We start from the raw sequence: 26426 nt of genomic DNA on the forward strand, positions 1-26426 counted from the left end.
TCACGATTACTCTCGGCTTCAGTAAGAAGACGGGACCTGACGGGTAAGGCCGCTGGGCTGAGGCAGAGGGGGTAAGTGGCAAGTGGAGCCCTACCTTCTGGCTGAGGACAAGGAATGCTGCTATTTAAGGTAGGAAATCAGAATTTGGGTTAGTAAATTTGGGAGGAGAAAATTGACTGTTTAAAGGCAAAATTATGAAGGAGTCTGACACACTGCAAAAGCAACATATGCAAATTCACACACACAAACAGAAAATGCATTAAACTTATAAAGACAAGACAAGCTCATGGAGTTTAATGCATAGATACTGATTAAACCTGGCTAAGAACACAAACATAGGCAATGAAGAACAGCTTGCTATTTTGTATGAATGATACAATGGTGTGAATGTTTAATAAAATACATTTGAGTTTGTAATTGAGGAATAGAATAAGCCATATGACAAAGGGAGTTATGAAAACAAAAAAGGGATTAAAGTAGTTTTAAAAAGAGTGACTTAGGAGTGCTCTCGTACTGAGTGATCAACACTAGTGATCACTGTTGGAAGAAATAAAATGATTTAATGAGTTGGGAATGTTTAAACATATGTTTCTGTTGTTACAGCTTCTTGAGAGATGACTCAGTATGCAAATTAGCTGGAGTGTGTGGTGACGAAGGAACTTCCTGAGTGTGTGTGTGACTGTGACTTTCAGGAAGAGGAAGCATAGCAGAGACGAGAAGTGCAGATTGGGGTAGGGAATTTATAGTTTAGTGATTATATGATGTCGTAAGGGGTCTTATGCTGAATTTAAGAGCATAAGGGGGTGATTTTTGTTTGCAAATTGTGTGGTTTTAATGAGACTTTCGGTGTATTGAGGAGGTGAAATTATGTGGTGGCAAATACTTGTGTGTTTAAGGTTGTTGAGGTTGTTGTGGTAATGGGTTGATTCGGTCAGTTAGGTTTGGGTTGTTGGTGTTTTTGTTTTAAATAGAGGGAGTTTTAGGAAACATGGACATGTCTAAAATTGGGCCCATTATTTTGTAACAGTGCACTTAAAGAAAACCTGTCAGGTGATTTTGTTTTGTTTTTATGAGCTAACAATCAGCTCTATTTTTCCATTTCTGTTTTAAGCAGGCCTGCAACAGTGAATAACGGCGCTGAAAATTCTCGGGAAGAGCAAATATAAGGCGGCTTTCCAGATTACAATTGGCTGAGGAGAGCTACCTGTGGGGACAATTCAGGTCGTAAGTCCCTGTAAAAAGGATTTTATGCGAGTCAATCCAGTCCAAAAGCATAAAGAAATATTTTCCTATGGAAAATAAAAAATGACTGAGCTCATTTTGCTGAGGGTGGAGAATCTGACGCGGGAAGCTCCACCATTAGCAAATATATGGTGTGACTGCATGTGAGTGAATGTGTGACTGGATGAAGGTGAGGATGAATAAATTTGGATAAACAATTTGCTTTTACCAGAAAAATTTTTGTTTTGTTGACTGGGGTTAGATTATGGGATTATAGTATATTGTTGGGAGAATGCCAAATGCTAAAGGGGAAATATTTTTTGATGTAACTCAGTCACCATTAATTGTAGAAACACATGACTGATAACTGTTCTGTTTTAAGTTTATTTTTATGACATAGATTGGATCATGAGTGGGGAAACTGAGCATTTTTAAGTTTTGTATAGTATCTTGACACATGAAATGTATCAAGATAAAGGGGGGTTTAGGGTTTAATAATTTAATTGTTTAATAATTTAGGATCATTTTAGGACCTTTTGGGTTTTTGATCATTTGGATATGGTAAAACTGAAACTGTTATTTTTAAGTTAAGGTTAAAGGATTAAAAGTGAACTTGTCACGGTTTGCGAGGCAAGCCGTGTGGAGTTGTAGAAAAGGACCCAAAAGGCGGCAGTTCTGGTGAATATTTATTTACAATGGTGGGCACAAAACAGCACTGGTGGAAAAACAACCTAAACTGGGTAAGCTAATAACACAAACCAGAAACGAGGATGCAGGGAGATTACACACAGGTGGGGAACACAGGTGACACTGATAAACATAACGAGACAGGGCAGGGGTGAACACAATATTACGCATACTGACGAGAGACTGTCAAAGTAAAACAGGAAGTACACAGAGGTTCAGACAGGAGGAGAGAAAGCACGGGGAGAACACAGACATAACAGGCTGGGGGAAACATGGAATAAACACAAAGAGAGACGAGAGCTCATAAATAGACAGAGGGGCACAAGGGGGTAAGAGTCACAAAGGGAAAAAATACTTAGGGGACACCACAATAGGACACCTGAGAAAACCTGGCCTAAATAAGGAGCGAAAATACAAGGAACCAAGAATACTGGGCCAACATGGCCCAGGACCATGACAGAACTGAATCCTGTTTAGAAGATACAATGCCGGTTTTTCAAAGCTGTGAATAAATCTTAGAGGGAAAATTAGTGAGGGTTGAAGGAGTAGAACAGCTTTGATTTCTTTTTGATTTCTAGAAGTAGTGGTTATAATGTAGGCTTACACATACAGATATTACATAGGAGGTATTTTTAGGATAAAGGGGGAGCTTATAAATAGAAATGATTTTTATACATATCGCATTTTGTGCTTTTAAAGGAGTTGTGGCTCAAATTTGTCTCTGGAGGGTCACGAGCCTTTGGCTAGCGCTATGATTAGCCAATCTACTGTGAGGATAATATGAGTTCATGAAGGATTGCACACGCTTACAGACACAGAGTTAAGAAACACACATGACAGTATTGATTCCAGGCAAAAGGCCTTAAATTCATTTAGCTTTTAACTGAACTTAAAGAAGGACCAAAGAGGAAGGAAAGCATATATTTTGGTTAAGTCTGATACATTAGAATTAGAAGGTATTGTTACATTAAAGGGAGAAAATGAAATAAAAAGGCTATACCAAAATGGGTTATAACATAGGAAATGTGAGGTTAAAATGAAGTTAACACATAGGAATTGTTTCAAGGCAGCATTTAGCTATGATGAAATGTATACAGGAGTAATTGCTTATATGCTTAAACTTAATTGATTAAAGTGGTTGTTTTCTTTTAGAGTAGAGGAACTTGCAGCAGCGACAATTTGTGCACAGGATGTTGATGATCAGATAAGGGAAAAATAGAGCGAGCAACCGGACGTGAAAGCAGGGCTTAAAGAGTTCTAAAGGGATGAGTAACGTTGAAGAGTATACATAAATACAAGTCAATAAGTTAAGAAGATAATTAGGATCAGGCTTTTGATTAAAGAGTCCCAGATAGGATAAGTTAGGGAGATGCAGGAAAAGGTGTTTTGTTTCTTTTGCAGAAGATCGATCTCGGCGACCACAGGAGGGGCGAGGATCCTGGAGATCTCGAGGTTCGAGACCACCAGAGAAGGGTCTGCGTGAGGACACAATGTATTGTGACCTCTGGTGTTCCAGAGGTCAAAAGAGGGAGTGTCGAGAAGGGAAATTATTTTACTGCTATAGTTAAATAATTGTCATTATTACCATTGCATTAATAATATAATCTGCAGCATGGATATTGCATTCAGAGGGTTAAACAGTGTCTCTTTCAGAAAGACTGAGTTGCAGGCTGACAGGAAGTTGTATGCAGAAGTGAAAGCAGGAAGTTATTTTGAGCAGCAGGCTAAGACGAGGCTTTAACAATGTAACAGATAGCTTTAAGAAGGCCTTAAGCAGTTATGACTATTTTATACACAATGCATATCTGTGCTTATTAAAGAGTTGGAGCTCGGTCAATTAATTGGGGGTCGGAAGCTTTGTTCGGCGCGATGTTCGGACAATCTATTGTGCAAGTGACTTGGAGCCATAGAAGGAATTGCAATACATGCTTACAAAACACTTATATATCAGATCATTTTATATTAAGGTTTTAGTAGAGGTTCTTGGTTAAAATATTTATTTAGTAGAAGACATACACATAGTCTCAGTGAGCTTCTGGTCTGGTAAAAGGTCAGAAGTGCGAGAGGTGACATCGAGGCTGAGTGAGGTCGTGACACACACACTTTAAATTAGATTTATTTAGAGGATGTTTGGCTGTAACTGCAAAATTGTCTTGGTAAAAGAGGAACCGTTTCTTGGTGTCTCGGCAAGAAAGAGGAATAGGATAAGAACTGAAAGGTACACAGAAAGTACCAAGCCATGAAAATAGAAGATGATTTTCTGGGTGAAAAGTCATGATGATGTTGATCTGATCTATGTATAAAATGTACCGGTGACGCATGAAGGGGCGTCAGTAAATAAACCCTGATGCTATAAAATATCTGTTCATGCTTTGATTAAGTCGAAGACTACTTCCTGTCTGCGTACAGAGTTGTCTTCCCACGCGTGTATTCATTAAAATCATTGTTGGACCAAGATCCTCTGGACCATGGGTGGTGTGTACTCTCCTTCCTCAACTTTGAATCTTAACATTTCTCCTTCCTCAACTTTGAATCTTAACATAGGCCACGAAGGACACACCCGACCCATCCTTCAAATTCGGGAAAAAGGAGGACGCATTTGTCGGCTGCATTCGGAGGAGTCTACGAATTTGGACAGCCTTCGGCACGTCGCTGCGACATAATTGGTCTACAAATGCGGCCTCAGGAGGATGCAGCCCATGAATTTGGACACGACCTAAGTGTTTATGGATCTTTTGCTTAGAGCTTGTTCCAGTGCTGCCATGATTCATACCTCTATGTTTTGTCTTTCAGTCCAGCCTCGTCCAGCCACTGATAGGATTTCTGGATGTCAGCCATGTCTTCTATCTGCCGGTGGTACATACTGTGCAGGGATCTGTCCTTCCATGATTGTTCGTCTCCTTGCTCCTCTTCTCTCTCAGGTTTCTGCAGGTGTTGATTGCCCAGGTATTGTTCTTCTCATTCAGCTCCTTACAACTTGCCATACTCTCTGCAAATATTTGGTTGTTGCAGCTTTCCTAATTGCCTCTTTATGGTTTCCATTTGGTAAATGGTGAATGAGCTGATTCTTATATAGCACATTTCTACTTTTCTGGAGCACTCAAAGTGCTTTAATACAACATGCCACATTCACCCATTCACACGAGCACTTTCCTCTGGATGCAACATAGAGCAACTTAGGGTTAATATCTTGCTCAGGGATTTTTGGCATGCAGACTGGGGGACCCAAATTAAAATACCAACCTTCTGATCAGTAGAGGACTTGCTCTACCTCCTGAGCTACTGCCAACCAATTTTCCTGTGGGACTCCCAGGTACTTGTAGCTATCCTCGATGTCTGCAGTGTTGCCTTCTTATAGTGCAGTCCCCTCAGTTCTGACTACTGTCCCACTCTTAGTTACCATCCAACTACACTTCTCCAGTCCGAATGATATTGTGCTATCATGTCTGTAGATCCTAATGGTGTGGATAACTGAACTGATGTCTTATTCACTCCTGGCATATAACTTGATATCATTCATGTAGGTAGTAGAGGATGGTTGACAATGGCTTCATTCCATTGTCAGTATATGGAGCTAGTCTTGTTGATGAGCTTATCGAGGGGTTCAGGCTTATGCTGAACAGTAGTGGGGACAAAAAATCTCCTTGGTAAATCCTGAATTTGATGGTGACTTGTACAATTAACTTAATTAAATTAATGAGATATAGGTTTAAATAGTTTAGTGGGGATGTGGTCAAGTAAATAAACTGTAAGATCATGAGAGGTTCAAAGAATTAAAGACATTTGGATTTGTGGTATAAGACAAAGAGTTTTCCAGGTCTCTTGGAAACCACACATTACTTATGTTAGGGGGAAACTGGCATGGGAAAAATAAAGCAAATCTTGAATCAGAAAACACTGCACATATTATACTGTGCTTTCCTATTACCTTATATGAGCTATTGTGTAGCGGTCTGGTGAAACACATGCAAAAGTAATACACAAACAATAATTATAAAGCAGACAAGACAGGGCAATTAGATTAATAAATAATGCAGGGTACCTGTACCACGTTCCCACGCTACCTTCCTGGCGAAAGCGTCATCGTCACAGGGGTAAACAAAGCAGTCAGCTGGTGAAGGTAAAGGTTTCTCTAAGGATTTGTTCTGCTGTTTTCCAACCAGTGCACAGCAAAAGAAAAACCGGGAGCGTGAAATTCGACCTCCGGTCAGCGTCTTATACAGGCCCCACGGCGCCAGGACCAGATGAACCGAATCCAAAAACGCAGCGCCACAGTAAGGTGAATATGAAACACTGCATTCCATCAAGCGTTAAAATACGTTGATATTGAGATTTTCCTTTAAAATAGTGTAAGCCTGGTGAGCGCCGACAGATCTCATAGTCCAGAGAGGGACTTAAGGAGACAACAGGCAAGAGCGATAATCTAGAAATCGCTATTAAAAGTTCCGGTTGCTCTGGGTAGCAGCTGTAACGGAACGAGTTCCGGTCACTCTAGGAGTGGCTGCAACGGAACAGGTTGAAGGTTACATGAAATAGGCCTATGGAAAATCTCAATAAAAATTATAAAAACGCGCTTTGTTTGTGTTGAAATAGAGGAGTGAGTTGTTTTTACGACCCAATAAGCGGTCGAACCACTTCTCAAACTGTTTTCCTGTGTACACTCACGTATTGGTTAAAGTGGAAAAAGGGTTGTGCGTCATCACGTAAAATCAATAACCGCTCACTCGAATAGCAAGTGAGTAGAAGGCTGTTATTGAAAACCCATTCCCACTTTTGCATGCCAAAGAAGGTGTCACAGTTCTGACGTAATTAGTTCAAAATGGGTAATTCTAAAACTAAAGTAAAATTAACAGCAGATGAAGAAAAGCTTGAAAGAAACTGTCAAAATGCAGGAAAAGTCAGTGCAAATAGGTGGAGAAATCCACATAAAATTTATTGTCCAGCCTGGCAAGGCAAATGCAATCAAGAGTCAATAACTGCTTTAAAAGCTGCTTTGCAAAAAGAACTATTTGAGGAAAAAAGTCAAAAGAAAAAAGCAAAACGTGTAGCAGAATGGCGACTTTTCAAAGCATGGGAAGCAGAAAATGATAAACGCAGTGCTAAACGTGCCCAAAAACAAGAAAATAAAGATAAACAGAGAGCTGCAGGAGAGGAAAAAAACCCCCCTCCTTATGCACCCTCCTCTCAGCCCACACACACAGCAGCAGCAGCAGCAGCTGCACCAACTCCTGCGTCACCGCTTCCTGTAATCTCTCCTCACAACCCTTTTGCTCCAGATCCCTATGCTGAGGCAAAACATCACCTTAATCTTATGACTAAACATAATCACTACAAAAAAGAAGGAACTGTAGGTCAGTTTCCAATGGTTGCCTTATCAAATCCTAGGTATGGGCAACCCAGTGGGCCCGTAGACGCCCAAGGAATCATACCAATAGATGGAGAACCTCTGATATACGCATTCAGACCCTGGTCCCATAAGGACAGAGAGAATGTGCTAAAAGATGTCCCACCCCTTAATGAAGGTTTTCAACAGTGGCGACATGCAGTAGAGTTGATTCGTAGAGGTTGGGGTTTGAATGGTCATGAGATGCTCCAAGTTCTTCAAGATTTATTAGGTTTACGTTTTCCTAGAGTCAGAGGAGCCTACACAGGAAACGACCAAAACGGTGATGTTTTAGGACCAGACACTCCTCAGTTAGTTCAAGAAATAAATGACTTGTACGGCAGAATAGAAATCAATTTAGCCCCAAGGCCAGATTATGGAAAAATAGGAGAGTGCAAACAAAAGGAAGGAGAGACAGCATCAGACTATCTGGATCGCTTACGTCCTGTTTTCGGGCAAAATTCAGGACTGGATCACGATCCAAATCCACAGTCTGCTTTTCAACAACAATTAAAAAATGCCTTCCTGAATGGCCTAATGCCCAAAATAAAAACACACGTAGACAAACACTGGGTGACACAAAACACAGGCACTCTGCCTGACGCCCTGCAATATGCTGAGCATGCAGTTAAAGTGCATAAACAGAAAGAAAAAACAGAAGGAGTTTTCATGATTGACCCAGAGACAGGCTTCATAGCTTTCTCAGGACAACAAAAACACACAGCAGGTTTTAAGCCACGTAAGGGAAAGCAGAAAGTAGGACAAAGAAGAGACAAAAGAGATATACAATGTTATAACTGTGGTAAATACGGGCACTTTGCTCGAGACTGTAGAAGTGTAAGCCAGGAACAAGAAAGTGATGATGACAGGCGCAGACGCCGTGATGAATGACTAGCACGAGAGGAAGGAAGTGAAACAAGTGAAGGGGAAGTTTACAATATTGAACAACTACTGCTGGGATCAGAAGCAAAGCCAACAGTTATAGTACACGTGAATGGTGTCCCAGTAAAATTCCTTTGTGACACAGGAGCGTGTAGATCTGTCTTAACAGTAGAAGTCCCAAATGTAACTTTCTCAAAAGACACTTTAATTGTGAAATCAGCTTCAGGACATGTGACATTGCAACAGCTAACCGTTCCCCTCTTTATGTCACATAGAGAAAGTGGTCGTGGCTGCAAAAACCAGTGCATCTATGACCCATCCTGTCCACTAAATTTGTTAGGAAGAGATGCTTTAACAAAATTAAAAATAGGAGTTATCCCTGAAGAAAGTGGCATGCAAGCCAGACTCCTACTCTCTGAAAGTCAGAGCCAAACTGAAGACATTTTTGTTTGTGAAGGTTCAGGTGAGCCAAATTATTACTGGACCTTAGATTTACCAAAACTTGAACCTCTAGAAGCCAAGGCTAATGTGTACTTACCTGAACACTCACAGAGGCAGGACCCAGCAGCATACCACAACACCCTGTGGTATAAACATGTCCCAGGCCCAGACAAAATTTATGATCAGCAAGTGCACAGACTAGGACCACAAAAACTAGTCCTACAACATCTGTATGTAACACAGAGTGGCAATGCAGTATGCTCAGTGTTGCAGACAGATGCAGTGCAACGCATAAATAAAATGTTGAACCCTCATGTATCTGTTGCATGCAACGACCAAACACCTTGGTCTGAGTTAGGCACAGTGCTGAGAAATGTAGAAATGGACAGATATGACAAAACAGAGTGTGAGGGCTGGCAAAAAGGCCGTAGAACAGGGTGCATGAGACTCACGCTGTGTTGGCCGGTGACAGCCACACCGGCTACACATTTAGCCACAACAGAGCAAGACGAATGACAAGTGTTAACAGTTGAAACACATCCTGAACTACAAAAGCTACCACAAACATTATGGTCTCAAGGACCCACAGATGTAGGCCTAATAAAAGGAGCAGATCCAGTAGTGGTGAAAACTACAACCACACATAGGCCTGTAAAACCACAATATCCCTTGAGTGCAGAGGCGAAAGAAGGAATTGGACCAGTCATAGCAGATATGCAAAAAGCAGGTATTCTCGTGAAAACTAATGAAGCCACGTGTAATACACCAATTTTTCCAGTAAAAAAGGCTAATACAGGAAAATATCGCCTAGTTCATGATCTAAGAGCAATAAACGAGGTAACAGAGCAAATACCTCCAGTGGTTGCAAATCCACACACAATTTTAAATCAGGTAACACCGAAAGAACAGTGGTTCTCTGTAATAGACTTGTCCAATGCTTTCTTCTCTGTGCCTCTACACCCTGACTCACAGAAGCTATTCGGATTCACCTTTAACAATCAAAAGTATACTTATACAAGGTTGCCTCAAGGATTCCAGAATAGCCCCACTCTTTATGCAGAGGCTTTGAGAAAATCAATGTCATCTTGCTCCCTTCCTGCTCCAGGGCAATTCTTGTTGTATGTAGATGATATATTGATTACAGGCCATACACAGGATGAGTGCAAAACAAACACACTGACAGTTTTGCAACATCTCGCAGAGCAAGGCCATAAGGTATCACAGCATAAATTGCAGTTGTGGAGCCAGGAAGTGACATACCTTGGCCACAAACTAATAGGACAAGGCAGACAGCTGTTAGACAGCAGAAAAGTGGCTGTACAAAATGCTCCAAAGCCAATTACTAAACAACAAATGATGAGTTATCTAGGCCCATTAGCTTTCTACTCATGCAAACTTGACTCTGTAGCTGCTGGATTGCCTACCTGTGTTCAGGCGTGCGCAGCAGCAGCAGAGGCAGTTAAAAAATGTGCAGACATTGTTTTGGGACATAAGTTGATCATTAAAGTCCCACATGCTGTGACCTCTATTTTGCTCCAAGCAAATCTCTCTTTCCTCACACATGCCAGACAACTTTCTTATGTGGGGATTTTACTTTCACAATCACACATAACAATAGAGAAGTGTGGCCAGCTAAACCCAAGCACACTTTTGCCGACCCCTCTGGATGGAGAACAACATTGTTGCATTAAAAAATTAGAGGAAGACACAAAACCTCGCAATGATATACACAGTTCCCCCCAGAGCAGTTTCAGTAATGTTTTTGTGGACGGCTCAGCGTCAAAAGATATTTACGGTAGAAATTGTGTGGGTTACGCGGTCACAACTGTTGATGAAGTGGTAGAGGCAAAAGCTCTCAGTTCCTCAAACTCTGCTCAAAGCGCAGAATTGACCGCAGTCATCAGAGCATGTACACTGTACAAAGGTCAAAGTGTCAATATACACACAGACAGCCAATATGTCTATTCAGCAGTTCATCATTTCGCAAAAATATGGCATAACAGAGGAATGACAACGTCCTCAGGCAACCCAGTTCAACATGCAAACCTTCTAAAAGAGCTATTAGAAGTAATAACGTTGCCAAAAGAATTAGCACTATGCAAATGTGCAGCTCATCAAAAGGATGACACAGAAATAACAAGAGGAAATAACTTTGCTGATAAAGCAGCTAAAGCAGCTGCAGAAAAACATGTTGATGTTTTAACAACAGAAACCATAGATTTGATACCATTAGAAATACTAGCAGATGCACAGAAAACAGCATCGCTGAGTGAACAAAAATCTTGGTTGAAAGATGGAGCAGAATTAAAAGACAATCTCATGATGTGTAATGGCAAACCAGTCCTTCCAAAAAATTTGCATAAAACTGCTGCATTAGTGACACACGGCAGAACGCATGTGTCAACGGGTGGGATGGTTTCTATACTCAATAAACAGTTCTATACAAAAAATTTTGAAAGTTCAGCAAAAGAGTTTATTAGAACATGCATGATTTGCCAAAAACACAATGCTCAGGGAAATTTACGGCCAAAGCGAGGCCGGTTCCCTAAACCGCCACACCCATTCCATACTATCCACATGGATTTTATAGAACTAAATGAATCTCAATCCTCCAAGTATGCACTTGTGATAATAGATGTATTTTCCAAGTGGCCAGAAATATACCCAGTGAAAAAAGCAGATGCAATTTCAGTAGCAAAATGTTTGTGCAACCATTTCATTCCAACATATGGCATTCCATCTCTGATAAGATCAGACAATGGCACACATTTTGTAAATGAAGTGATAAGTAAAGTTTCTGAAGCTCTAGGCTTCAGCATAAAACATCATTGTTCTTATCATCCACAAAGTGCAGGATTAGTCGAGAGAACTAACGGCACAATTAAACAAAGATTGAGAAAATGTATGGAAGAAACTAAAAAACCATGGCCTGAATGTCTAAGCTTAGTTAAGTTATGGATGAGAATAACTCAAGGAGCAGGTGGTCTAACGCCATTTGAAGTTGTACATGGCAGACACTTCCCTCTTCCCATAACGAGCGAGCCAATTAATAAATCTATTGCAGAAACAACAATGGCAGAATGGATGACAAAACTGTTTGAAAATAAAGAAGTGATTTTAAACAATCAACTGCCGAGTGATCTATCTCCAGTCTCTTGCAGGTTGAACCCCGGTGATTGGATTCTGATTAAAGTCCTCCAGCGGAAAAACTGGAGTTCTCCAAGGTGGGAGGGTCCCCATCAGGTGCTGCTTACTACACCAACAGCTTGTAAAATCGCTGAAAGACCGTCGTGGATCCATCAAAGTCACGTGAAGAAAGTGTTTGCACCACAATAAGACGCCGGTTCCCCCGACTCTCAAGTGATCCCCTGGTGAAGGAAAGGGCTGATTGGGTATACCCCGCCCTTTACCTTCTCGCCAGTGGTCTCCTCACTTGGAGCTCAGGTGTGCCTGGTCGCCCTGAAGAACAAACACATAATAAAGAGTGACCCATCCCACCAAAGAGAGGAACCAATGACAACACCGGGGACGCCTAGAATGCAGAGAGCCAGCATGATGAGTCTAGAAGAAGAAGAGCCACCAGCCCCAGCCCCAAAGCTGCTATGCTTAAGTGCTTGTCACTTTCAACGGAAACGGTTCATGTGCCGCCTGATCTGTCTGGTGGCCGGTGTCATCTTAGGGGTGATGCTCCTCTGGCTGATACCTGGAGGAGCCCGCAGAATAACACCAACTATTCCCCGTCTCAAGAGGTGGACCCATGACAACTCCCATCTAACTGAGATGACCCAAGATCACATTCACCCTTGGATGAACAATGCCTGGTACCGATACCTACACAACACCATAGATGAGAAAGAATGTTATGTCTGTTCTCACATGCCTTCAACTTCAGTCTACCCCACCATATATGGTCGCAAAATGGACAGTCACGTGCAAAGTGAATGTGCAGCAAGTTTCGCCAGCATTGGAAGACAACACTTTACAATCAGCATGACAGCTTCACTCCTAGGTGCAAAAGGCCTGAGTAAGGATGGAATCTGTGACGACAAATTCTGGGTAGATATGACAGTAAAAAACAGAAATGCTTCTGTCCCTTTCCCTGTTTTTATGACCCATACAGAGACGTGGCATCCTCTGTGCTTCTACCAAGCGTCAGCGCAAGGACGCCACCCTCTGGGCCATACCGACAACTGCAACACAACCTATGGAGGAGTAGGGTATGGGACAGTCAACCTAAATCAACAGGTAAATGGCACCTATTGGGTACAAGGTATGGCATGGCTGTGCGGACAGCGTGCGTACTTTATGTTGCCACCCAACTGGTCAGGATGCTGTGCACCTATCTTCATTTCAGATCACACTTTTAAGATATCTGTGTACAACAAGACCAGAGTTAGGCGTCATATAGAAATCAAGCCTCATGATTCAATCCTTGGAACAGACGTGCCAGAGGAATTCAAACTCTGGAATACCGGCGACAAGGTAATGCACGCTCTGTTTCCCTGGACAGGAGTAGGAAAACACGCACTACGAATTGAGACCTTAGACTATCGCTTTGGACTGTTTTTGAATGCTTCCAGCCGCATTGACAAATCACAGAATGAAGAAATTGACGCAATCCGCATCACTGTCATGCAACACCGAGTAGCTTTGGACCTTATTCTTGCAGAGAAAGGAGGTCTTTGCGTACTGTTCAACAAGACATGTTGTACTTACATACCTGACAACATACACTCATTAAACATGACAAATGCTTTGAATGTTCTGAGACAACTAAGAGACGCTCAGCAACAGGACTACGTAACCGATGAGCATGGCTGGTGGGACTGGTTGCTGAGCGGCTCCTGGAAATCTTTGCTGATTAAAGGCCTGTTGGCCCTATGTACTGTGATGTTCCTATTTTGCATTTTTGCTGCTTGTATTATCCCTTGTCTGAGACGCATGGTGATGAGTATGTTTAATCGTACTTTAGGAAATTTTGTTTTGATCCAGAGAGATATGGAGGATCCCTTTCGCCAGTATGATATGCTAACTAGAGAGACCAGAGAAGAGAATGTCTATGATAATCTTAATCATAACAGAGCTGATGTTTAGATACTTCACTGAATGATATGCAAGTTGAAAATGTGATTTAACAAGTGACTATGCATTGATATAAACATGTGAAATATATTAACAACAGGAGGGAAATGTTAAGAGATTTTCTACATTATACACTATAACCAAATCTCTATAATACAATATAATCAAGTAGGCCTTATATTCTAACCAAGTGTGCCTTATATTTTGTGTGTTCATATATTTTCACATAACCAAGCCTATTGTTGAAGAATCAGCTAACCAAGTTTATTGTTAAAGAGAACATAATGCATTCCTTACTTAAGTGTCTGAAATGTTTGAGATGTTTTGACAGCATGATATAATGATGCATTCTTTCCTATAATGTCTGTGATGTCAGATAAAGCATGATATACTTCTGTATTTGTAATCCCAGTGTGTGAAAGATCAGATAAGTTGATTTAATGCTTAACCTCTCGTCAACATCTGTTAAAAGAGGAAGTACTATGTAACCCATTTTTGCCTTATAAATAAAGCAGCGAGCCTGTGCTCGGGGTGGTGTCTTCTCAGAGAGACATTCACCCGTGCGCACGTTTTCTATTTACTCTCTGAGTTGGTCTGCAGTTGTCTCATTTCTCTTACTTGTGTTTTGAACAAATGTCTAAACCCCTGACACCTAGTCTTCTCTCCAAATTGGCATAAAAGACCAGGGATCATCTTTTTTAGCTCGCTTCGATATAATTCACAGAACTGGCTACATCCCTCTCGTCTGTGTAATTTTTAGCCAGTTACAAGTAAAACAAGGAGGTGGGGCTGTTAGCTTAGATACTGTCATTAGCTGTATTGTCATTAGCTCTGTGTGAACTAATTTGTGATGTGCATTGGTGGCCCAGCCGTAGATATTTATTTTTAAATACACCTTCTCAGATTATTTCACTGCATGCTGCGCCATCACTTAACCCTTCGCGTGTCAGCTGTGGCACACGTGCCCAGGGTTGCCTGGTGTAGCTGAAGGAAGTCATCTAGCAATTGGTCATGTGGTCAGCTGTAGACTAGTGCATGTTTTTTTATTTGGCTCTCAGCTCTTATCTTCTGAGCTCTCCTGCCCCTATCTTCCCTGCTTAGCTTCTTATGTCCTTGTCTTGTCTTGTGTTTTTTCTTACTTTTCCCTGGAACACTCTCTCACAGTCTGTTCTCTAAAACCTAAAAGAGGAATTATGGATTTGATCAACTGGTCTCTGAATGCAATTGACACCCCTTCTCAACGAGAATCTGGGCTCAGGTGAGCCTGACTGCTGAAGATATCTACCTATTCAGAACCATAATAACAGGGTTCTTGCTGATCGGAGCTGGCTTGGCCCTGGCTTATCGAAGAATTAAGGAAGTGGAACCAGCTGTTCAAACCCCCAAAAGGCTGCCCACTGGGATTGAAATGATGGGACGAGGCATGAGTTTCTCAAAATGGGCTCATTGAGTGCAGCACGGAGAAGATCTTGGAGAACGCACGGCTGCCGTGAATACTCAGAACAAGACATCTGAGTGAAAAACTGGATTACATCTGGAGGGGCTAGCTCGAATAACACCTTTGAGCGCAAATTCGATCACATCTTGGCGAAGTGCACTGCGGTCGTGAGTTCTCAGAACCTGCTCTTTGAGCAAAAAGAATGACAACATCACGGAACGTAAGTTTGGATAACATCATAGAAAGCTCACGGCTCTCCAACGGCAGATTGAGAGACCAGTGTTGGACTGTTAGAACAGCTTTGAAATTCATATGAGTTGATCGCACTAAAGTAAAAACCATCATCACTTCATGCGGAGACCCCTTCGGCGCCAGCTGCGGCCTCAAGGCTGGAGCTGAACAAAACACCCTGATAACGACTGTGTTTAGACTGTTCCCCCCATTCCATGCAAGGCCACTTGGGTTGGCTGGAAGACTGTTTACTTATCCTGGCGGGGCGAAGGACACTGTTTCAGCTGAACTCTGGACACACACACACACACACACATACACTGATATGCACACATTGATCCCCCCTCCCTGTCCAAACGCCTTCGATGCTTGTGCTTGCGCCATTAGCGTGCTGCTTGCTGTAACCCTAATTTCCTTCGGGATTAATAAAGTATTCTGATTCTGATAAACAAGCCACAATGTGAGTGTGTGTTATCGATCCACTACAAATACTACTGCAACATTTCATGCTGAGAGACAGCAAAAGTGGTGAATGTTAGCCACTTCCTCTATCTCCAGCCCATGCAGGGGCCTATCCTTCCATGATGGTTCTTCTCCTTGCTCCTCTTCTTTCTTGGGTTTCTGCTGCCTGAAGTACTCACTAAGGAATTAACAACCCTAGTCTGTAACAAAGTCAGCAAAGAAGGATGTAAAGCTCTAAAACTCCACTGTATTATTCACCAACAAGTACTCTGTGCTAAACATTTAAAATATGACCATGTTATGAAACTGGTGATAAAGGCTATTAATTATATTCGCTCCAAAGCCCTGTACAACCGCCAGTTTCAACAGCTTCTACTCAACATCCAGAATACGGAGATGTTGTGTATTATAATGACGTAAGATGGCTCAGTAGGAGGTCTGCACTGCAGCGGTTCTACTCTCTTATGGAGGAAATCGGACAATTCTTTTTTTGAATTTCACAGTTCTTATTTAAACAGCTGACTTTGAATTAAATCTAACATTAAAAAATAGTTAAATTCAGTAGGAAACATTTTCATAATATAACTGGTGAAATTCAAAATATACTGACAGCTCTCCAAGCAAGACTTCAGTATTAAATAAAACGGTCTAGTTATGAAGTTGAACTTTAATCTGAGCCAAAACCGATTTACTCAGGAACAAATCAAACACTGAAATAAACCAAACATTGACATTTAGAAGTTATCAGAGTGACTTATATATCATGTTTAACCCGAGAAGCGAAAGACCGTAGGGGGGTTGGGGGGGTAGGGGGGTTGGGGGGTTGAAAATGATGTGCCTTGAGTCTGCGCCTTGACCACCTGGTCAGCTGGAGTGGGACAAAAAGTCAGTCTGGGCATTTTGACTAGAGACAGGCCCACCAGGTTTTATAGGAAAAACCATAAAGCCTTTGGATGAAAACAAACGCTGTTGTGACAGTGATGTACACTGTCTTGTTGGTATATATGTATGAGTTCTAAACAGTTTACATCATATGACCACTGAAGGACATCTCTTGATTTCACCTTCGTGTTTCCCTCTCACCAGATATCCAAACCGACATCATGACAAGCAGCTTTTACGGCTATGGCTCCAGTAAACATCAGCTAATACTAGAAAGTAATATTAAATGAATTCTAACAACAGCTGATCACGCTTAAACGTGCTGCTGTTGTTTAGCGCATGTTTTCATGTTCATTCCGTTTAGTCTAGCTTCCCCTGTCTCGTTATGGTTATTCCTATCAGTTGTGTGTGTCCTCATGTCCCTGTCATCCCTCTGTGTATTTAGGTCAGCGTCTCTCTCAGTTTGGTCCTCCCTCATGGCTCCGTGTCTCTCCCCGTGTTTCCCTAAGTAATTAGATTAGATTAGCATTAGAATTTCCCAGTTTAGTTTAGCATTGTCTTGTATCTTTTTTCCCCGTTCAGTAATAAAGCTGTATTTTGAGTTAAGTCCCGTTTTCCATGAGTTTGTGTTTGGGTCCTCTCCTGCCAGCACACAGACGTTTCATGACAGTCAAATGAGAAGCTTGGCTCCTAGTGGTCTGCAACACTGCAAAGTAAACACAGGTTCAGCATTACTGTTGCTGAGTACAGATTTTGATACTTTTAACTTATAAAGGCAGCTTATATGGCAGAGAGCCGTGTGTCTTGATTTATCAAATAAATCATCATCAATTTGAAAATTCTGAGCACATTTTAATGACAACTAAATCACCTTCCACAAGAAATAGTTAACACAATAAAACAGACATAAAACAGACAAGTCAGCTTGCCATATATTTAGGAACTGGGTGTCTTTAAGACTTGGAATGTAAATGTAAGTGTCCAGGTGCCCAGGGCAGCTGTGGCTACAACTGTAGCTGCCTCCACCAGTGTGTGAATGTGTGTGTAAATGGGTGGATGACTGGGTGTGTAAAGCGCTTTGGGGTCCCTGGGGGGGACTAGTAAAGCGCTATACAAATACAGGCCATTTACCATTTTTACCATTTTTCTTCTTTTGGTCAACTTCTGTTGATTATTGTGCTATATAAATAAAGTAAACTTGACAGTCAACACAAAAAGGTTATTATATTCAGATATTTTTCATAATTCAAAATGGAGTAAACATGGGAATGACGGAATAGATTGCCTGAGTACAATTCAATGGCCCATCTTGGTGGAACGGAACCAAAGCTATGAGAGGGATTACAGCAGGACCCCTCGGAGCCAAGATGCTGGTGGTGGAGATTGCTTGAATGGAAAAGTGGGAGTGATAAAACTTAGATTTAGCTGGCAGCACCTGGGAATGCACAGATATGAATATTCACCTATATCTTGTCGTGGAACTTTTTAAAATAAAATGCAAACACTTGATGAGTGTCTTTGAAGTGAGTTTTATTCACGTTGCAGCAAGAGAGAGAGTCCAGTCTGAGTGTCTGTCCCACTATGCTTCAAATAAACATGTTATATATGTGTTATTGTCAGAAAAGGTGAGGATACACTAAGGAAAAATACATTTCCATTACAATCTCTACACATTAAAATATCAACAGCTATGATGACTAATTGGGTTGTTATGATACTAGAATTTCGAACTCGATACATATTAACCAGGAAAATACTTGATACCATATTTGATATTATGGGGAAGATTCTGAACCCACCCTGCAATGACAAAAGTAATGGCAAAGATGTCATATCACTAAAAAAAAAAAAAAAAGTTTTAATTTTCATCTACTTTTCCCAATTATATATTTAGTTAGATCTGACAAAAGAAGAACTTAAGATTGAGTTTAGAAGTTTCATTTGTTTTACAAATTATTTATATAATTTAATTGCAGAATGTGAAGGTAGATTTTAGAACCTATCTGTTGTAAGGGTGTTAATATTTTTCATGAAATGGTAAAATATTGAACTTTCATTTCAAAACATTTGATATGTTTTTGATGTGCTATTGTTAATAATATTGTGGGTTTATGACATACATACATACATATATACATACATACATACATACAGTACATCTGTTTGGTTAATAACTCACACTGACCAATAAAATGTGACAAGTGGTGAAGATGCAGGTCCTTGGGCAACAGTTACAAAGTGTTACCACTTATTCCTTTAGTGGAGAATCTATGTTTCACTATGTTCCACTAGCATATCCTAAATAATATTTAGCAATAATGTAAAAATGAAGAAATACAAAAGTTTAAAAACATTAATCTGAAAATAGACTTAATTACCTATCATTTTACCTATGGCAGAATGGATATGTTTATGTTAAGACAACTGCATACATTTTTCATTAATTGCTTCCCAAAAGCTCCTAGGTTGTAACTTACCAAAACTCTGCAGCTCTGAAACTGTAGGTATTACGTTAAGATGAGCATTGTACTGAGTACAGCAACATACAACTTGAAAAAACTAAAAAAGAATTGTGTGAAATGAATTAAAACTAATGTCATTTATTTTGCTCATATACGTTTTCTTTAAAAAGATTGATTACTCTGTTAGACTTGTAATTATGAGAAACTAAAGAAAAACTTGTTGAGGAATAGTATATTTACAAAATAAACTTAGAACATGTTTGTCCTATTATCAGTATGGACTTAATACACCAACAGTAAATCATAGCAATAATTTATGAATAATTAAATAAGTAAAAATGACATTTTTATGTTTTACTTTTTGATTATGTTAAAAAGTGTTTTCAGTAATTTCAGCAAACTGATTACATAACAATTAAGGCACATTAGCATTGATAGTTAATACACGATGATTCTGGCATGACAAAAGAATCTTTTTAGCTGTTTAGAAATTTCCTTCATTTTGAGCCCATAAATGAATGGATTAAACAATGGATGATAGAGCACTATTTGTAATGTCATTAGTAATCGTGCAGCTTTTGGAAAATCTGATTCCACTCGAGCTATGCTTACATCATAGATACTTAAACAGGAAATACTGATTAAAACTAACAGATGGGGTAAACAGGTCTCTGCAGCTTTCTTCCTAATTTCTTTGCAACTTTGATATGAGATGATAAAAATGTTCGTATAAGTGAAAACTATGAAGAGCACAGGAAGTATTATAAGATCTATTAAAGCAACCACTCCAAATACAATAATTAATCTTGACTTTACACACAGAAGAGTGTAAACTGCATTATTACAAAATATTCCCTTTAAATTAAAGTTACACAATGTTGCTTCAGCACTCCCTATTGCTTGGATTGCAATATGAACAGCAGGTATAAGCCAAGATACGACCAGGAAAATGATCACAGTGGTTTTGTTCATGATAGTTGGATATTCAAGAGGTTTACAAATAGCCACATATCTGTCATAGGCCATGGCTGCCAAGAGAAAGAACTCTGAACTGCCTAAAGTGTAAAATATAAAAAACTGAAAGAGACAGGCTGAATATGTTATGACTTGTTTTTCAGATAAAAAGTCAATCAGAAGTTTTGGGTAAATAGTTGTGCTGTAAAGGAGACAGTTCAGCAGCAAAGCTGCAATGAAAATGTACATAGGCTCATGAAGGTTTTTATGAATCCAGATCACATACACGATGGTAGAATTACTGCATATTATTATAATGTATAATGTAAAGATAATACAAAAATAAACATATCTGTACTTGTTAACCTCAATGTATCCATCTAGAGTTACATATGTGGTATTTAACTCCTCATCCATGAATTAAAAAAAATGCTACAAAATAAATATATAGCAGCATAAAGATATCAGAACTTCAAATACAAGTACACTCATCAATCAAATGCTTATAGTGAATCATATGTATGTGGACTGAAGAAGAGTTTTATTGGTTTGCTTCAACCTTGAGGGAGCTGAACTGTGAAAGTCAGTTACATCATTGTTCAGCCTCTTTTACTTGAGGCTTTAGTAGTTAGAGCTAATGGATCATAAGTTGCAGCTAACAATGACAATGATCAGCCAACTTCTATTAATCTAGTATAGAATTTTAATAATGTAGCAAGATTTTATTGTTGAGTGTATCCTGGCTTTTTTGCACTCGGGTCCATATCTTATTTCATCAGGAGTTTTTATTTGGTTTCCAGTTTAGGTGGTGTGGTTTTATGCCTTGTGTACATTTTCAGTGAAAAAAAAACTTGGATAACTACCATACTAAATAATAATAATAATAAAAATAATAATTAAAAAAAACTTTAACAAAAACAAGGACATCAAGCTTGTGCATTACGAATGTCTTTTCATACATTATTTTATTTATAGCCTATAAATAAAGCCTATATATAGCATACATGGAAAAAATTCCCCCGCTGACCCCTGCGGGCGGTCTATCCTTCAAGCTCCGGTCCTCTACCAGAGGCTTTGGAGTTTGAGGGTCCTGCACAGTATCTTAGCTGTTCCTAGGACTGCGCTCTTCTGGACAGAGATCTCCAATGTTGTTCCTGGGATCTGGTGGACCCACTCGCCTAGTTTGGGAGTCACCGCACCTAGTGCTCCGATTACCACTGAGACCACTGTTACCTTCACCCTCCACATTTTCTCAAGCTCTTCTCTGAGCCCTTGGTATTTCTCGAGCTTCTCGTGTTCCTTCTTTCTGATGTTGCTGTCATTGGGAACCGCTACCTCTATCAGAATCAGAATCAGAATACTTTATTAATCCCGAAGGAAATTAGGAATTATCACTATGGCCGTCTCCTTCTGTTTGTCTACCACCACTATGTCCGGTTGGTTAGCCACCACCATTTTGTCCATCTGCATCTGCATCTAAGTCCCACAGGAACTTAGCTCGGTCATTCTCCACCACCCTTGTGGGCGTCTCCCATTTTGACCTCAGGACTTTAACGCCATATTTGGCACAGATGTTTGTGTATACCATGCCAACCACTTGGTTATGGTGTTCCATGTATACCCTGCGTGCTAGCATCTTGCATCCTGCTGTTATGTGATGGATTGTCTCTGGAGCATCTTTACACAGCCTGCACATGGGGTCTTGCCTGGTGTGATAGACCCCAGCCTCTATCAGTCTTGTGCTCAGAGCTTGTTCCTGTGCTGCCATAATTAGTGCCTCTGTGCTGTCTTTTAGTCCAGCTTTGTCCAGCAACTGGTAGGATTTCTGGATGTCAGCCACTTCCTCTATCCTATTGTCCCTCTATGATGGTGCCTCCTCTTTCTCGGGTTTCTGCTGCCTGAGGTATTCCCTGAGCATGTGGTTGGTTAGGGCCATCTTCCTGATGTATTCATGGATGTTTGCTGCCTCATCCTGGACTGTGGTGCTGACACACCAGTCCTTGCTTTTGCTTAGCATACAGCCTCAGGGTGCTGGATTTGGGGTGAAACCCTCCATGCATGGTCAGAGTCTCCTGATCATGATGTCACTGGCTGATCTATCTCCACCTTTGGCCAACTTATTATGCCAGCAGGGTACCTGATCAAGGGCAGGGCATAGGTGTTGATAGCCCAGATCTTGTTCTTACCATTCAGCTGACTCCTCAGGACTTGCCTGACCCTCTGCAGGTACTTGGTGGTTGCAGCTCTCCTAGCAGCCTCTTCATGGTTCCCATTTGCCTGTGAGATCTCCAGGTACTTGTAGCTGTCTTCAATGTTTGCAATGTTGCCTTCTGGTAGTTCCATCCCCTCAGTTCTGACTACCTTCCCTCTCTTTGTTATCATCCACTTTGTTCAAGACAGTCCAATGAAATCTAAAAACCATTGCATTCTTCAGTTATTCAGTTCTCACCCCACGCTGCCCAACTGAATCCAGTTCTGGGACTGATAGAGTATTACCACCCAGGAGCTCTGTGTTGGAAAATCCATGACAAGACTTTAACAAAGACGCTCCCTTTAAATCAGTATCAGAATCAGCATACTTTATTAATCCCTTGTGAAATTATGTGGGTTACGGGTTGCTCCAGTACAGTGACATTAGAAAAAACAATAACAAAAACAAAAACAGACTAGACTATTAACAATAGAATATCTTAAGATCTAAGGAATAGCACAATATATACAAATCACCAAATAATAAATATCCAGATGTGATTGCAAATAAATATCAAGAAAATAGACGGCAACATTACAGAGTAAGAAAAGAGTGTGTGCAAAAGGATGTAACTTTTGCAGTGTTTACAGTGTATTAGACGGAGGAGTTCTACAGGGAGATGGCCACAGGCAGGAATGATTTCCTGTGTCGTTCAGTGGTTTTTGGTAATTTCAGTCTCTCACTGAACGTTGATGTGATACTACAGAACTTTAATAACTTTTATCTGAGTAGACTGAGTTTCACTTTAGTGGACCTAAGCCTCCTAGTTTTTTCTCATGAAAGACTGAATAGGTTAATCAAGTTTTGGTTGTTCTTTTTTCTTTACTTTCTTTTCTTTTTCTGGATACTGGTTCCGGGTCGCTACTCGTGCGGTCCACCGGCCAGTCAGCTGAAAAGTTTTTTCAGTCACTTTAATTTTAAAACTGTATATACTGTATATTCTGTGCATTTATTATCTCACTGTTATACCCTGTTCTTACTGTCCTTATCTTCAACGTTATGCTGCTCGGTTGTCTGTTAATTGCCTGTTAGGTTTGTAGCATAAACCTATTCGCTGGAACGTTAAGACAATATAATTACACTGCAAGCAAGACACAAGTAGGCAAACTTCTTCATGGTACTCGTGCACGGGAGAGAACCGGACAGGCACCGTTCCTTCGCTTGACCCCAGTAGCTCTCGTCCGTCCTCCCATACACTATCCTTTTATTGAGGTTACATGAATATGCATAGGTTCATTAACATACGACGTCTACATACAAACAAAGAGTACCTTGCCTGTGTGTGTGTGTGTGTGTGTGTGTGTGTGTGTGTGTGTGTGTGTGTGTGTGTGTGTGTGTGTGTGTGTGTGTGTGTGTGTGTGTGTGTGTGTGTGTGTGGACTGCTGATCAAAGGGTCAAACATCCTTGGTCAGGAAGAGGGTGGCCTCCCCCTCACCCTAGATGGTTCATCCTAGATAACACGGTGAGGAAGTCCTGCAGTTCATCTAAACAAAGAGCACTTAGACTAGAACAGATGCAACTACGTTAATCCTACCATAAAATAATAAGACACGGTATGACCTCTCATGCTCCCAAAGTGCTGTCTAATACACACAAAGTTTGCAGACTATCAAGGATCAAAACCTCTACCAATCTACAACTAATTACAAAACTCTAAGCATATATAAGTAAATATTTCTAAGCATAAATGACAATCAACAATACAAATCTAACATTTCCCCCCTTTTTGACCTTTATGCCTGAAAAGTTCCCAGGTATGAATACCTCATGTCTGACAGTTTCAATGCAAACATTTTTATACTCAGCATATGTCAAATCACCCTAAATTACTGAAAAGGTACACAGTTTAACAAATGTATTAGCAGTTATCCCATTCATTGAGCTCATCTCATGGCAAACTGCATCTTACGAGCAACCAAAGAAATTGTTAATTTAATAGTGAAACTAAAAAAGTAACATTTTGAAAAACATCTCAACTTGGTGGTGCTTCCTCCGGGTGTGCACATCACATGTCTCTCTGCAGAGTGGTTTGAGTTCTGCAGGGCGTCATGAATGTCTCTTCCAGTTGTTTCCATCGTTGTCCATAGGACCAGAGTCCAAATGTATGTAGAATAAACATTCAAACATACCAGTTGGTTTTGTTGTTTGTCAACATGGTTCTCAGCTATTTCCAAAGCTGCAGACCTCTCAGCACTCTAGTTTTATGGCCTCCCATTACCTCACTTCAGGCCTTCGTCCTGTGAGGGGGATATTTATGACTCCTTCATTGTCCTTCATTGTCCATACTCTGCAGAAAACACCTCTGTGGAAAGGGTGCAGGGTTGTCTTACTGCTATTATGATCCCAGCAGCCTTCAGAGTGTCATCGTATGCACAGTACAGTGGCACAGCGTTAGGTGATGTTCATAGGAAACTGCTGTTATCACCACCATAGCTTCTGGTTCCTGTGCTTTTCACAGAATCATGATGTCATCCTCGAACTCCTTCTACGCTGTCGATGGAGCTTGGCACGCTCCTCATCCCCTGAGTGTTTATGTTCCAACGCTGCTGAAGGTTTAAGGCAGAGCACGTCGTACACCTTAGTCGTCTTCCTCAGCGTCAATATTGAATCTTTCATTGTATTTAAAATCTTGCTGTGGGAAGTCTCCTCTTGATTTCCTGGAAGCTTAGTAGCACAGCTCTCTGTGTGATGTCTGCTGTGCTGAAGATGATCTCTGATCCTCCTGAAGCCTCTCTCCCATCTTGTGGACGATCCTCTCCTCTATTTTGCAGGCAGTTTCATGGTCCTTGCTGTGGCTCCAAGGTCTGATTTCATGATGGGCCCCAATCAGCTTGATCTTTGACCTCAACCACTGCCTGGTCCTGTCAGCTATGCGCTTCTCACTGGGCCTCTGAAGATTTCTCAGGAGATTACTGCTGCACCTGTATTTCCTTGCTAGGAAGACAAACTATTTGGAGAGTATGTCAACAATCATCAAACCACATTCTTTAGTTCAGTGAACTTCACTTATAGGCCATCAAAGCCTCATCTGAACATGGGTGCACCACTTGCATAGGTTTAATATTTGTAAATAAAACGGCTAATCACACAAATCACTGCAACAATAATAAAAAACATTGTTTAATGTTAATCCTTGGACCCCTCCTCTTGACGCATGGACACACCCATGAGTCAACTCATCAAACCTGGATTCCAGTCTTAAAGAAAAAGATTAGCTAGATCATATCCCAGGCAACATCAGGGCATCTCCTCCCCTGGAGCAGCACCACCCTGGACCTATAATCCTGCAATGAAAATGTTAGTGTGCTTTGCATATTAAGTTTGCTTAACACCTGGCTCTCCCAGGAGCCTGCATACACACCATCATGGCCTGGAAAACAAAATCTGGAAGTAAAATCAAACTCCATACCTGTAAACAATTGTATCATAAGGACAAGAAGCATTCAACATCAGCAAGACAAGTGTCATGTGCAGGTTTTCTCAAATCAGTAAACTACAATTATTTTCATAAGTCGCCTCAGACATGGATCATCCCATGTACTCAGGCAACATTAATGTAATCGGTGACTGCTCTTAAGCAAAGTCACTCCACTTATATATTACTATGGGCTCAAAAGTGGCCAGCTAATGAGCCCATATCAAACTATCCCAGAAACACTGTATCTCTTATTTGTTTTACTCATGTCACTTGTCCGTTTCAGCTGAATCTTCCACAGCATTCTCAAAGAAACTAACATTAGCAATGCACATTGACTGTAGTCAGACAGAGGTCAGACACAGGTCAACAGGTTCCAGAGGTGCCATAAAAACACCATAAAGTCAACCCTAGCTGTGGAAAGAAGTAACACCAGTTCTCAACACAGGAAATTTCACACAGGTTATTCACATTATCAAAGTAACCTTCACATTTTCCCATCAACACAATGCAACAGCATCACCACTCATAACCTGTAAACACAGTTTTCCTCACACATAAACCCAGAAATCCTGTAGTAGGAAAAAACATCAACCAGTTGTCCTGGTATAAATCGCATCATCAATTCACATGAA

At 40.7% G+C, this 26426-nt stretch overlaps 2 protein-coding genes across 5 annotated transcripts in view; one reads left to right on the forward strand and one right to left on the reverse strand.

Moving 5' to 3' along the window:
• LOC113007434 (syncytin-A-like) overlaps nucleotides 1-14212 on the forward strand; it is a 445664-nt gene extending 431452 nt beyond the window's left edge. Inside the window, exons 1-3 of one of the 4 annotated variants that reach the window (XM_026144001.1) lie at nucleotides 4785-4854; nucleotides 6072-6187; nucleotides 11766-14212. In XM_026144001.1, the coding sequence (XP_025999786.1) occupies nucleotides 12128-13708 (1581 nt within the window). In that variant the 5' untranslated portion in view covers nucleotides 4785-4854; nucleotides 6072-6187; nucleotides 11766-12127 and the 3' untranslated portion in view covers nucleotides 13709-14212. Of the gene's footprint in view, nucleotides 1-4784; nucleotides 4855-6071; nucleotides 6188-11765 lie in introns of those variants that run through there. The other 3 variants (XM_026144000.1, XM_026144002.1, XM_026143998.1) reach the window with 3 other exon arrangements.
• A 5397-nt stretch (nucleotides 14213-19609) lies between these two features.
• On the reverse strand, nucleotides 19610-20542 carry LOC113008063 (olfactory receptor 13C2-like). Its single transcript, XM_026145205.1, has one exon. It carries the CDS (start codon nucleotides 20540-20542, stop codon nucleotides 19610-19612), a length of 933 nt encoding a protein of 310 aa, XP_026000990.1.
• Between the last annotated feature and the right edge of the window lie 5884 nt (nucleotides 20543-26426).

This window comes from Astatotilapia calliptera, chromosome 16, assembly GCF_900246225.1.
Source record: "Astatotilapia calliptera chromosome 16, fAstCal1.2, whole genome shotgun sequence".
In the NCBI taxonomy this organism is placed as follows: Eukaryota; Metazoa; Chordata; class Actinopteri; order Cichliformes; family Cichlidae; genus Astatotilapia; species Astatotilapia calliptera.

Excerpts from the sequence above, each read along its gene's own strand:
- LOC113008063 (XM_026145205.1), bottom strand. The coding sequence starts at position 20,542 with ATGGATGAGGAGTTAAATACCACATATGTAACTCTAGATGGATACATT.